We start from the raw sequence: 12638 nt of genomic DNA, 5'->3' as shown, positions 1-12638 counted from the left end.
TAGGATGAAGATTATTTCTTGTGGAGGAACTCGCTGGATGCTAACCTTTTCTGTTTCTAAATTTTACTCCACCCTATTTCCGGACCCGCCCTCGGTTCAGTGGAGAAAGGTTGTTTGGTTCAAGAAAAGAATTCTAGGCATGCTTCATAACATGGCTGGTTCTAAGAGATAGCATGGCTACTCGAGATAGGCTGATATCTTGGAGAATGGATGTATCACCAACATGTCTGCTCTGTGGTGTTGCTAGTGAATCATCTGCTCATTTATTCTTTGAGTGTGGGTACTCTAGAAATGTTTGGAATTACCTTCTGTCCAGAGCAAGGATAACTACTCCGCATGAGCAGAGCATCACAGTGTAGCTATGGTCGCTACAAGTCACTGGAAAATTAAGGACAATTATTCATCTGATTTTCAGACTGCGATATATCATTTTTGGAAGGAAAGGAACTCAAGGCTGCATAACAATGTTTCTCGGTCTACAAACTTGATCATCAGGGACATCAATCTGCAACTCCGCTCCAAGCTTTACTCGATGGACAAGGGAGAACCATCACAAATCCGCGCAACTGCAAATCCGCCCACTCCACTTCAGACCTACTTACATCTATGGTTTGAGAGGTTCCAAGGCTAAGAAAAAAAAAACAAAGTCTGCATCACATGTGTGGTGTTTAAATTTATCTTATTCTCAAAAATTTGCATTATGATTTCCTACTTGTAACCCAAAAACATTTTAGAAATGGTATCGAAAGTTGGAAGGAGAAAAATAAGATTAGCATCTGGTGTTTCAAGTATTACAATAAACAGTGATGGAGTCGACTTTGAGATGAAATTAGAAGCCTGCTTGGATTGTAGTACTTTCTCATGGTTACAACATCTACAAGATTTGCCTATTTGGATACTTTGGAGAATTTGGAAGAGTAAAAACATATTAGTTTTCCAAAACAAAACTATACATTGGAAAACTATTTTGGAATATGCCAGGGAAGACGCAAGACAATGGAGAAATATTGAAGTTATGGATCCACAACCAGGGAGAAGAGGACACATAGATTCGAGGACTAATACTCCACTTTCTTGGAGGAAACCTCCAGAGGATGGTGAAATACAATACGGATGGATCTTTCAACTCGGTAACAAATGAGAGTTAGGCAGGATGGATTGTACGTGACGACACATGATATTTTGCTGGAGCAGGACAAGTCAGAGGAAGAGAGGTTCAAAATGCTTTGGAGAGTGAAATGCAGGTAATTCTTCTGGCATTACAACATTGCTGGATAAGAGGTTTTCTAAATGTAATCATTGAAGGTGAGATGGATGCGGAAATTTGAAAACATCAGGTTCCAATAGACAAAAAAAGAAGCAAATACATTCTGCCACACTCAAACCAATCACTCAGATAGTAAAAGAGGTTCAACTCCAAGTTCGAGTCAAACTTCTTGGTCTTGAAAGGTCGGGAACAATTCTATTTCATCTCAGCGCCAACCACTTCCATCTTACGTTTCCATATGGTTTGATCGGTTCCAGGCTTGAAGGAAGTTCTTTAGTCCTGCTTCACACAAGTTTTATCTTCTTTATAAATTTCCGGTTGTTTGTCCTTCATCTATTTAGCTTTCATCCTCTCTGCTTGTAAACATTTGCCCAGGTTGGGTTATTTTGAAATGATATCTCGTTTTGGGAGGAGAAAAAAAAAGAAGCACATACATTGACAGACAAATTAGCAACTACAAGTCTACCTGATCATACAATTTTCTTATTTCACTACTATGTACCATTGATGATAACAAATCCCTTACATAGAGATTATGTAAACTCTTCTATATACTAATGAAAGTCATGTGTCCTTTTTTCCTCATTTTACCAATTAATCATCTTTTACCTTAAAAAAATAAAACTCTTCATGTTTGCATGTACAAAGACCTCACAAACCTGCCAAGCTAATCAGTACAATAAATCTCCACTCTCAGTGACCTCGATCTTTGAAATGTCTTTTCTTTTTGCATGTTTTAAAGCAGTTAGCACGAAAAATTAGCACTCGAAAATATTTTTGTTAAGGGAATACTATAGACTCAGGTAGACTACTTGGATTTTGGATCATGCTGCAATGAGAGCTTTCATTGTATAGTCTGCTGATGAAAAACTTGCATCATCTAAAGAGCTTCCAAATACACAAGAGAATGCTCCAAATTTATTAGTCCAAATAAACAGAAACTTATTAATCAACAACCTAACGTCATATGAGTTAAGTAAACATGATCATGTTATCTGATAGTAAGCATCTCCCCTCAGTGCACGATTGTCAAGTATCCCAAAGTTCATAAGTAATTCCAAAAAAAATATCGCAGCTACTATAAGTAGTTACACTGAATAGTAAAGATACCTAATGCAATTCATAGATTAGGATATGCTAGAAGCTGGTCTGCAGAGAATGGGAGGATATGCTAGAAGCTGGTCTGCAGAGAATGGGAAATGTAGGTTTTCTGCCTCCTGCAAAATCCATGGCCTTGGCTTGATACTCCACGAGAGGACCATCGGGATGCTCTCGAGCCATAAAGGTGATGTAGAGCTTATACCCACCTCCTGGTTTTAGATTGGCCCTCACAATGCTTACAACTTCCACAGACGAACCCTAAGTAAGTTAAACACACACACACCCATCCAATCTGTAAGTATCATATCAAATTTCAGAAGAAAAAAAAGGTTCATATTTGATTAGATCATTTCTCACCTTCTCCTCGTTGAGTTTCTTAACACACAAGGAAGCAATATTTGCCAAATGTTCCCTCGTAGTCACGGTTATCCTGTCTGACCAAATATCTTCCAGATCTACAATAGCGTAGATGGATCTGAATGGATCTTCTAAAAACCCCTAAAAAAATCAAAATACGAAAATTTAGAGTTATTCATTGTGTGGGGATAACAAAGAGCGGTCATGACTCATGACGTTACCCTATTCTTCCAGGCCTTGGTTTTATACGCGCGGAAGTCTTCGTACTCCTCGTCGTTGGGGAAGCCTTCACGGCCGTCAGCATCGAATACCAATTCGTAACCGTCGTAGCTGTCCACATCCCACTCCGGATCCGGATCTTGCATGTTTAAATAGTTGGGAGGTTTCACGACTTCATCATCGTCTTCTGCCTCGACACTCCATGCGCGTCCGCTATCGGTATCACTATCGCTTTCTTCTTCCATGCTTGTGTCGTCTTCGTCTTCTACTCTCGTTTCCTCCTCCGTCGAAGCTATTTTCGACGTCTCATCGTGGCTTTTCATAGTCGCCAGAGAATTTAACAAACCCTATTAAAATTACCTCTTACGACAATTTGATCTGGAAAATACAAGTACGAGTTGTAGTAATAGGCCCAAAATGTCTTTACAGGCTTTTTTACATGTTTAATTATAATTTGACATTTTATTATATTATAAAATAAGTTATAGTATAATTTTATTATATAACTAACTATTTAGCATTAATTTTTTATTTTTATTTAATAGTTTAAAATAATATTATCATACAATTAAGTAATATGAGAATATTGGTTTCATAAATAATCTACTAAATCTAATTTTTCTATTCAACAAAAAAATTTATATTGTCAGCGAAATTAAATACTTGTGTTTTTGTATCTATTTTTCTATTCTGCAACTTTTGTTAGCCGCATATTTACAAAATTCATTTTAAACATGATTTTGCCATTCTACAAAGTTTCCAATCATACCGTTTATTAGCTTTATTGGCAATATTCATCTCATGAATGAACGAGTGTCAAGTGTAGATACCCTCCTCATAATTATCCAAAATATAGATAAACATCAAACATAGTTAGCAACCATGTCCATGATTGAAATCCATAATTATATCGACAACTTAGAAAGTAGGGCCATAAGTTTTAATCCCGAAGACGTAGCTAACGTTAAGACAAATTAAACATAAACCACCTCCAACTCAGCTTACTTATAACTGGAAAACATCATTCCAATACAACACCACCATTCTGAAACGATTAGAATGAAGATTTGAAATTCAGAAAGACAATCATCCGACCAATATTCCCATAATTAAGAAAATAAATGTCTGTTTACATCAATTCCTCCACAAAAATTGACAAAGCTCATAAGTAATTCTAAACAAAATACTAAGTAGTTAAACTGAGAATAAATGACTAAGCATAATAAAGAGTTAAAGATACCTATACAAGTCTTAGGTTAGGATATGGTAGAAGCTGCTCTGCAAAGAATGGGAAAGGGAGGTTTTGCTCCAAAATCCATGGCCTTAGCTTGATACTCCACGAGAGGACCATTGGTATACTCTCGAGCCATAAAAGTGATGTACAGCTTCCAACCATCTCCTACTTTTAGATTGCCTCTCACGATGCTTACAACTTCCACAGTGGTACCCTAATCAGTAAAAAAAAAACATATATGTAAGTATCATATCAAATTAAAACAAAATAAGAAGTTTATATGTGAACTGATGAGTACTCAATCACCTTCTCTTCATTGAGTTTCTTAACACACAAGGAAGCAATATCCGCGAAATATTCCCTCGTAGTCATGGTTGTCCAAGGTTCTTCCAGATCAGTAAGGGGGAAGATAGACCTGAAAGGATCTTTTTCAAAAAACCCCTAAAAAAATAAATACATGAGAGATTAAAATTCTTGATGTAAATCAATTAGATAACAAAGAAGGGTAACGTTTAAGCAAATTAAAAAAAAAAACAAAAAACAAAGAAGGGTTACGTACGCTACCCTATTCTTCCAGGTCTGGATTTTAAATACGCGGAACTCTTCGTACTCCTCCTCGTCAGAGAAGCTTTTACGGTCCTCAGAGTCGTAGCATTCGTAACCATCGAAACTGTCCACATCCCACTCCGGTTCCGGATCTTGCATGTTTAAATAATTTATTCTAGGAAGTCTCACGACTTCATCGTCTTCTGTGTCGACACTCCATGCGCGTCCGCTATCGGTATCGCTTTCGTCTTCCATGCTTGTGGTTTCTTCATCTTCGCATCTCGTTTCCTCCTCCATCAAAGCTAGTTTAGCCGTCTCATCGTCGCTTTTCATAGTCGCAAAGAATCTAACAAAACCTAACAATATCTCTTACGACAGTTTAATAAATTTGATATAGAATACAAGTGTGAGTCGGCCCGAAGTGTCTTTTTTACATGTTAACTTACCTTAGGTAAAAAGAAAAACTTACGTGAGAGTATATAACATTACGTATTATTAACATTATCGCTCGTATTTAAGAGTGTCCTTAGGTATAAAGTGGCGAAAAGAAAATAAAAAATGAGGCGATATATTTTGGGACGTCCCTTAGTTAAGAGTCAAATGTCGTCATCTCTAGCACGTATCGTATTTTTAGTGGGTGATGGTAATTAGGTTTGGAAACGACGCGTTTCATCGGTTTCGATCAGAACTTCATTTTTTTTTTTTGGAAACCTGTTCTCAGAAAAAGCGATTGGGAAGGCGATTGGTTCGGTTTCGACGGTGGTTCGTTCTCGACGGTTCTCCTCGGCGGTTCGGTGTGGACGGTTCTCCTTGGCTTCTGTCTCGATAGCGGTTCTCTTTCTCGACGATTCTCCTCGGCGGTTGTTATTTTTTTCCCTTCTTTGTAATTTTTTTATTTTCTCTATTTAAATGTTTAATGTTTTCTCTATTTAAATGTTTAATGTTTTATCTAAAATTTATCTTTGTATATCACTAATTATAAAATAAAAAACTTAAGGACCACTACAAGTCCTAGCAATAATCGAAAATTAAAGGACTGTCCTTAACAATTGTCTTTAACACCAAAATATTATTAAAAAGATCTAAGGACCAACAATTTGGGAGTTGGGACTAGCAATAATGCAGCTCTTACAGTTACCTTTACGCATTGCCAATCACCTTTCATCGTTTCGTTTCTTGACACACAAGAAAGGAAGAGTAATTGGACTTCGGCCCATCTAAAAAGACTAAGTCTCTCGTCTCTTCTGCTTTTAATGTTTGTGGCCCATTAGATTACAGAGTAAGAATTCATCAACTGTAACCCGTGAGCTGCCTGCTACATTGTCTACCGAAGTAAAAGCTAAAATTATTATTGTAAAATTGCTCCGGTACAGATGTATTGCTTAAGCAATCATTATACATATTGGATCTCAAATTATCGAGACCAATCTGTGAAAATCTTAACCAGTTGCTGTTCCTTAATTTGAAATTTTATTCATACCAAACACATGTTTGTCAGTTTTTCAACAAGAAAATAAAATAAAAACGCAAGGGTCACCACACTACTCAGCAATCTGATTATTACCAGGCAACATCTGCAAAGCAGTTCTGTTGCTACTACTCTTTATAGAGAGTTTCTTCACCATCTTCACGAGTTGTCTCATGCTAACATCTTTCAAGTTCTCTTCATCAAACTCGACCTTCTTATTCTTCTTTGCAGCCTCCTTGCCTTTGCTCTCTCCATTAACAACATTCATCATCATCTCCATGCTGTTCTCCTTGCTCTTATTATCGACATTAACCAGCTTCATAGCCGAGTTCTTTGATGCTGATTTGTTTGGTCTTGGAAACTGAGCTGAGATTGATTCCGCCACAAATGGAGATAATGGAGTTGTTTCTACCAGAGCCTCTTCAAGCACAAGAGCAGAAGTTGGAACAGTTACAGAACCTTCTGACTCAGGTATCATTATCTTCTTTTCGTCAGCAATATCAGATCCCTGTATGGCTTGGTATGAATCAGCTTCAGAGATAGTCCCATCCGAGTCAACACCAGAATCATCTCCTTCCGACTCAGTTTCTGAATCACCATCTTTTTGCTCCACCATTGTGTCTTCAACAAAAGTGTTGATTTTCTCAGCCTCAAAATCATTCTCCTCAGTCGCATGTTCTGTCTCTTGGTGGTCGACTTGATTTGAATCAGCTTCAGAAATTGTGCCATCAGAGTCAATACCAGAATCATCTCCTTCCTGCTCACTTTCTGAATCACCATCAGTTTCCACCAGTGTATCTTCAACAAACGTGTTGATTTTCTCAGCCTCAGAATCGTTCTCCTGAGTCGCCACCTCTATCTCTCGGTGATCGGCATGGTTTGAATCAGCTTCTGAATCACCATCGGTTTGGTCCACCATTGTTTCCTCATGGAAAGTGTTGGTCTTCTCAGGCTCTGAATCTTTCTCCTGCATAGCCTCTTCTGGCACTTGATGGTCGACTTGGTTTGAATCAGCTTCAGAGATTGTGCCATCAGAGTCAATACCAGAATCATCTCCTTCCTGCTCACTTTCTGAATCACCATCAAACGTGGTGATTTTCTCAGCTTCAGAATCGTTCTCCTTAGACGCCACCTCTATCTCTTGGTGATCGGCATGGTTTGAATCAGCTTCTGAATCACCATCGGTTTGGTCCACCATTGTTTCCTCATGGAAATTGTTGGTCTTCTCAGGCTCTGAATCTTTCTCCTGAATAGCCTCTTCTGGCACTTGATGGTGGACTTGTACTAAACTCTCGAAAGTTTCAAGGTTCTTGGACTCTGCAAAAGAAAAACACTTGTGGTTGAGAAACGTAAACGAAGAAAAGTGGTTAGCGCATCTTAACTTGTTGCATGCCTGTATTGTCACTAGTTGTCTCAGTGTTGGCATGTTCCAAGACAGGAGTATCATCGTCATTCTTCAACACATCCCATTCTTTCTCCATGGAAGCACTTAAATCTCTACCTAAGATAACTGCAGCATCCTCAGTTCTCTCCTCTGAACCTGATATTACCACAAAACGTGTTATAGACCATCCAGTTCATTATAGATCAGAAGCACTGCAAGCGAGAAATAGTCAGTGAATCTAACCAGCTGGATTCTTTTCCTGTGTAGTAGACACTTCTTGTTCTGCTTCCTCAATCCTCTCAGGATTATAGGTTTCTTTAGTCTTCAAACTCAGGTCAGCCATACATTTCTCCAACAGCCTGGTTGATCTCCTTGTGCTGTACGCTGACTGAACCAAATCACCCTTCTTACTCTCCTGAGCTTTGCTGGTACAAGAAGTTGCTGCTGAAGCCTTTCTTGTGCTTCGTGCTGCGGGAGTTTTAGCCACATCGAGCTTGACATTCTTGATCGTGTTTTCCTGGTCCAGTTCTCCATCAAGAAATTTGCTCGCCAAACGAGATGACCGAGGCTCAGGTTTTACAGCGGTCTTCCTTCGGGTTGCTCTCGTTGCAGTACTTGGCGGAAGCTTAGCTACACTGGTTGGAGACTGAAGAACATTGGAGTCTGACTGGTTCATGTATTCATCAAGACCTTCAACCTATCGAATCCAAAGAAAAAGGAATCACATAAACAAAGCATTGGCTGTGCAATTGATACACAACGAGCACATGTAAGATTCAAAATCACAGAATCTTCTGTGTTGCGTTAAACGCAAAACCACAAGCAATGACCAAGATGACTTCAATAAATGAAACGCATACGAACAACTTCACATAAACAGATTTATAACAGAAGATTTGAAAATCGATTAACAAAAAATTACGAAAGATCAGATTTCACCAAAGCAGTAAACGATTTATGGATCTTGCTTTATTTTGACAGAGATCTCAGTCATTAATCAACTAAGATCATCAATCAGAATCAGATTCAATCAGTGATCTAAAACTTCTAGATCCAGGATCATCGAGAGTAAATCTAAGAATTTATCTAGTTCATATTCGTTCTGGACTTAATAAACGAGCAAAGTACGATCTCAACCAGCTCAGAGCGATTCTCCGATTCAATATTAGATGAGATTCAGCTACAGTACTGGCGAAATCGAATTGATGCGAGTGTGGGAGGGAAGGAAGGGAAACTTACAGTCTCAAGAGATTTGAGAGCATCGGCCATGGCGATGTTGGTCATGTTAGCTGGAATTTTGTTGATCTTGCAGAGAAATTGAAGATCTCTTCTGAGAAGGCTGTGAAAATCCATCTTCACTTGAGAGAGAGAGAGAGAGAGAGTGAGAGTGAAAACAAGATGTTTTTTTTCTTTGGTTTGCCTATGGAATCGGAAGGTGTGTGTGTGAGGTATTTATATCTCTTCTTTAGTTTTTTTTTTTTCTTAAGAGGCGCCAATAGAGATCTAATATTGGTGGTGGCCGTTGGAGCGGAGGTTTTGAACTTTGAATTTTCTGGATTTTAATATTTTTTTATTTGTTTAGTCATCTTTTGTTTTACATTCACCGCCTTGTCAGTTGTACTGTATCCGCCGGAAATAGCAAGATTTATTCGGAAAATGGACACCGTATAATTACATTTGTTAAAGATAAACCGTAGTTAAAAATAAAAATTTAAACCGTATTTTTATATGATTTGGAAAAAAAAACGTAATACTGTATATAGTATTGGGCCATTTTTGGGTGTAAAATGAAGTATAATTTTAGGCCATAAAGTGTAAAGCCCATACAAAAGCGTTTCAGATACTTTTTATATTAAAAAAAGCTCCGATGCCGGGAATCGAACCCGGGTCTCCTGGGTGAAAGCCAGATATCCTAACCGCTGGACGACATCGGATTTTGTAAACAACATTGTTAAGATAGGATTTGACTCATTCATACCTTATACTTCAATGAGCTGGTGATTTCAGTTCATTCTCTAATCAGATGTGCAAATATATGATGATCCGAACCAAATAAGCTTCATATTTTGTTGTTTTATATTTTCGTAACACGAGTCAAGCTCAATGAATATTTGTTAACTTCTTTTTATCACAAAACTAGCTCTCCATCCATAATATTCCTCTCTCAATAGCCATGTGAAACAAAAATATAACTTAATACTCCCTCTGTTTTTATAAGATCCATGTTTTAGATTTTTCACACTTATTAAGAAAAACATAAAATTTTAGTTACCAATGCATTGTTTTTATTAATTAACAATTCCCCAAAATTTTGAACCAATAAGATTTTAATAAATACAATTATATTTTTGGAAATATACAATTTTTCATTAATTAATGTCTTGAAAATGTAGAAAATGTATCTTTTTGAAACAAATTTTTTTTCTAAAACATGAATCTTTTAAAAACAGAGGGAGTATAACTTTTCTTTTTGGTCAAACAAAAATATAACTTTTTTTTACTTTTTACATATAGAAAAGTAAATGAACACCATTATATGTATATATTAGTTACAACATCATAAATTCAACCCTAAGCTTTTCCTTTAATCACAAAAGCTATCTTAGTAATATTCCTCTTAACTTGAAACCTTTAGTACTGATTTAGCATAAGCTAATGGTAGAGCTGCAATTTTCTTAACTTTCCCAACATAAGCTCTCTTCGTAAAGTTGTTGTAATCATTCGCTTCAATCTCGTCCAATATTCTCCTGTACAATAGCAGCGATGCCCATACCTTGAAAAGAAAAATCAAACAATCAAATCTTGGGGGTTAAATCGATCAAAAACAAAGTTCAGGGGTAAAAAACGAAAAACAATTCAAACCAAAATATATAAACGGTAAACACACTTACTGGCCATCTGCTAGCAGTGTCAAGCTCAGTGACGCCTTTCTCAGCTTCGTCAAAGAACATTCTTGCTCTCTTAAGCTGCATTCTCATGAAGTTTCTCCATTTATCAGTCACTTTTCCAGCGAATATATCTTCATCTGAGAGACCGGCTTGAGCTAATTCATCTTGTGGCAGATAAACTCTTCCTCTTCTTGCACTGGATAGAGAGCAAAACCAGTTTAAGAATGAGATCCGGTTTATCATGTAAGATCAACAAAACCGGTTTAAGTGAGATATATTTGATCAAACCCAAATCTTGAGACTCACTCTTCACCAACGTCTCTGAGTATGTTGGTAAGCTGATTGGCTATACCAAGGGCCAAGGCAGCGTTGTAAACACTCTCGGTCGTTGCTTTGGACTTAGGATCGATTCCCATAACCGGAACGCTCATCAAACCGACGGTTCCCGCCACATAGTAGCAGTAGAGGTAGAGCTCATCAAAGTTCTTGTATCTAGATTTCCTCAAATCCATTCTCATTCCTTCTATCATGTCTCTAAATGGCTGCAAAAAAACAAATAAAAGATTTAAAACAAATATTTTATGAGATTTATTAAAATATATGTAACCAGGCAGAGAGAGAGAGAGGCTGACCTGAATATCTACAGGGTATCTAGTAACTGTATCAGCGAGAGCAGCGTCAAGCATGTCGAAAGCACGGCCACGGAAAAGATCCTCCAGCCTTGCTTCCCACCTATCTAAAGCCATGGGAGTTATATGTGATGCATTAGGCCCATCTACTAGTTCATCAGTTCTTCTACACCAAACTGCACAAGAAATTGAGTAGAATCATCAAATCAAGAACAGTCAAACAACTTTGATGTACGATAGTTTTGAACTCCTCAGATGGACATTAGTATCCCAAAGTCATGAGCTATCAATGTTTAGCATGAGTGATCTCTAGAGTTTAAGACTATTGGGCCCCAAAAGCCCATTAATACCTCATACTAAGTTAATTCAATTATCTTGGGTTTAATCTTAAAAGGATACAAATTTAAATGTTTGGTTCTTCATGGACTTTGTCTAAGCCAGGACACACACCAACTAGAGAAGTCTTAATGTCTGTCTACAATACATGAGTGTAAGTTTTACAGAATCTATTTCAACTTCTTGCTAAGAGGATTTAGCTGAGCAAGAGAGATACAATAATAGATCAGAGATGCTTCTTGCAGTAACTCACCGTAGATAGCCCAAATAGCTTTGCGTCTTTCAGGTGTCATAAGCAAAGTTCCTGCAACAAAAACCCACTAAAAAAACTCAGAAAACAAAGCCAAAGAAGAGAAAACAAAAAAAAAATGATCCTAACCAAGATAAAACGTTTTAGCATATTCAGCACAAACTTCACGGCATCGATCATAAGCTTCATCCAACAAAGTCAAACTCCCAGGACGTACAATATCCCGTGGTTTCTTCACATCATCAAGAACATGAGAAGTAGTAGACCTTAGCTGTTTTTTGTTCACCAAAGCTGCTTGTCTCAACACAACATTGTAAACCTTCTCTTCAGATGAGAGGCTCATCTCTCCTGCAGAATGTGCTACTAAGCTTGAAGACACAACACTACCTCCTCTTCCCCTTCTGCACCTCAGTACATGGTTCACTCTCTGATTCTGACAACGAGAGAGCACTCTGGAAGATTCTGAAGCCCTTACCAACCCACAAGTGTTCATTGAGTCTGGATTTGGAGAAGTAGCAGCAACCCATAACACTGCTACAGAAGACATCACTCAAAGTTCTTCAAAGAATTTTTGTTTGCTCTGTTTCCTCACTAAAGAAGAATCAAAAACCAAACTTTGAGTGAAAACCAGATTTTGATTTGGACCAAAGTGGTAAAGAGTAACGCTTTCCTGCAAATGGATTACCAAAAAAAAAGAGTTGATGAGAAAACGGGATCTTTGATTCTCTATATGAAGAAAGCAGAGAAGTTAAATAGCATAAGAGAGCAACCTTCACCAAACTAGAGAAAACGACGAGTAATAGCAACAAGATCCTACCTTTCTTTCTCTCTCTCTCTCTCTAGGAACAGAGACGTGAGACGAAGAAGGAGGAGGTAGAGGAATGAGATTTTCAAACAATTAATTAAACAAAAGACGAGAAAAAGGTTTGAGTTTGACCCATTGATGTCACAAAGTTTAC

The 12638-nt window shown here is 37.7% G+C and overlaps 4 protein-coding genes and 1 non-coding gene across 6 annotated transcripts; all 5 read right to left on the bottom strand.

Moving 5' to 3' along the window:
- Positions 1–2168: 2168 nt before the first annotated feature.
- Positions 2169–3285, bottom strand: LOC108845594 (uncharacterized). The gene is made up of 3 exons (XM_018618781.2): positions 2947–3285; positions 2726–2866; positions 2169–2626 (listed from the first exon to the last, which is right to left on the bottom strand). The coding sequence occupies exons 1-3, from the start codon at positions 3265–3267 to the stop codon at positions 2405–2407; spliced, it is 684 nt and encodes a 227-aa protein (XP_018474283.1). The 5' UTR covers positions 3268–3285; the 3' UTR covers positions 2169–2404.
- A 787-nt stretch (positions 3286–4072) lies between these two features.
- On the bottom strand, positions 4073–5126 carry LOC130502680 (uncharacterized). The gene is made up of 3 exons (XM_056997465.1): positions 4743–5126; positions 4485–4619; positions 4073–4392 (listed from the first exon to the last, which is right to left on the bottom strand). Exons 1-3 carry the CDS (start codon positions 5055–5057, stop codon positions 4201–4203), a joined length of 642 nt encoding a protein of 213 aa, XP_056853445.1. The 5' UTR covers positions 5058–5126; the 3' UTR covers positions 4073–4200.
- A 1031-nt stretch (positions 5127–6157) lies between these two features.
- On the bottom strand, positions 6158–8990 carry LOC108844244 (uncharacterized). Its single transcript, XM_018617464.2, has 4 exons — positions 8816–8990; positions 7820–8273; positions 7586–7732; positions 6158–7509 (listed from the first exon to the last, which is right to left on the bottom strand). Exons 1-4 carry the CDS (start codon positions 8927–8929, stop codon positions 6266–6268), a joined length of 1959 nt encoding a protein of 652 aa, XP_018472966.1. The 5' UTR covers positions 8930–8990; the 3' UTR covers positions 6158–6265.
- A 448-nt stretch (positions 8991–9438) lies between these two features.
- On the bottom strand, positions 9439–9510 carry TRNAE-UUC (transfer RNA glutamic acid (anticodon UUC)). The gene has a single exon. It is a non-coding gene; the product is annotated as a tRNA-Glu (tRNA).
- A 549-nt stretch (positions 9511–10059) lies between these two features.
- Positions 10060–12638, bottom strand: LOC108844707 (phytoene synthase, chloroplastic). 2 transcript variants are annotated; one of them, XM_018617998.2, is made up of 7 exons: positions 12497–12638; positions 11809–12349; positions 11683–11733; positions 11097–11269; positions 10771–11006; positions 10468–10660; positions 10060–10349 (listed from the first exon to the last, which is right to left on the bottom strand). In XM_018617998.2, exons 2-7 carry the CDS (start codon positions 12224–12226, stop codon positions 10194–10196), a joined length of 1227 nt encoding a protein of 408 aa, XP_018473500.1. In that variant the 5' UTR covers positions 12227–12349; positions 12497–12638; the 3' UTR covers positions 10060–10193. The 2 variants fall into 2 exon arrangements, with proteins under 2 accessions (XP_018473500.1, XP_018473499.1); XM_018617997.2 differs by having other exon boundaries at positions 12450–12582.

The sequence above is a fragment of the Raphanus sativus genome, unplaced genomic scaffold (genome assembly GCF_000801105.2).
Source record: "Raphanus sativus cultivar WK10039 unplaced genomic scaffold, ASM80110v3 Scaffold0654, whole genome shotgun sequence".
NCBI classification, from domain to species: domain Eukaryota; kingdom Viridiplantae; phylum Streptophyta; class Magnoliopsida; order Brassicales; family Brassicaceae; genus Raphanus; species Raphanus sativus.
This window is presented reverse-complemented; position numbering and strand designations above follow the sequence as displayed.

Excerpts from the sequence above, each read along its gene's own strand:
- LOC108844707 (XM_018617998.2), bottom strand. The coding sequence starts at position 12,226 with ATGTCTTCTGTAGCAGTGTTATGGGTTGCTGCTACTTCTCCAAATCCA. Across the intron at positions 11,734-11,808 it reads TGCTAAAACGTTTTATCTTG|GAACTTTGCTTATGACACCT; the intron begins GTTAGGATCATT and ends TTTTTGTTGCAG. Across the intron at positions 11,007-11,096 it reads GATACCCTGTAGATATTCAG|CCATTTAGAGACATGATAGA; the intron begins GTCAGCCTCTCT and ends GTTTTTTTGCAG.
- LOC130502680 (XM_056997465.1), bottom strand. The coding sequence starts at position 5,057 with ATGAAAAGCGACGATGAGACGGCTAAACTAGCTTTGATGGAGGAGGAA. Across the intron at positions 4,620-4,742 it reads TCCAGACCTGGAAGAATAGG|GGGTTTTTTGAAAAAGATCC; the intron begins GTAGCGTACGTA and ends TTATTTTTTTAG. Across the intron at positions 4,393-4,484 it reads AGAAACTCAATGAAGAGAAG|GGTACCACTGTGGAAGTTGT; the intron begins GTGATTGAGTAC and ends TTTACTGATTAG.
- LOC108844244 (XM_018617464.2), bottom strand. The coding sequence starts at position 8,929 with ATGGATTTTCACAGCCTTCTCAGAAGAGATCTTCAATTTCTCTGCAAG. Across the intron at positions 8,274-8,815 it reads CTCTCAAATCTCTTGAGACT|GTTGAAGGTCTTGATGAATA; the intron begins GTAAGTTTCCCT and ends TGGATTCGATAG. Across the intron at positions 7,733-7,819 it reads ACAGGAAAAGAATCCAGCTG|GTTCAGAGGAGAGAACTGAG; the intron begins GTTAGATTCACT and ends TGGTAATATCAG.
- LOC108845594 (XM_018618781.2), bottom strand. The coding sequence starts at position 3,267 with ATGAAAAGCCACGATGAGACGTCGAAAATAGCTTCGACGGAGGAGGAA. Across the intron at positions 2,867-2,946 it reads CCAAGGCCTGGAAGAATAGG|GGGTTTTTAGAAGATCCATT; the intron begins GTAACGTCATGA and ends TGATTTTTTTAG. Across the intron at positions 2,627-2,725 it reads AGAAACTCAACGAGGAGAAG|GGTTCGTCTGTGGAAGTTGT; the intron begins GTGAGAAATGAT and ends TAACTTACTTAG.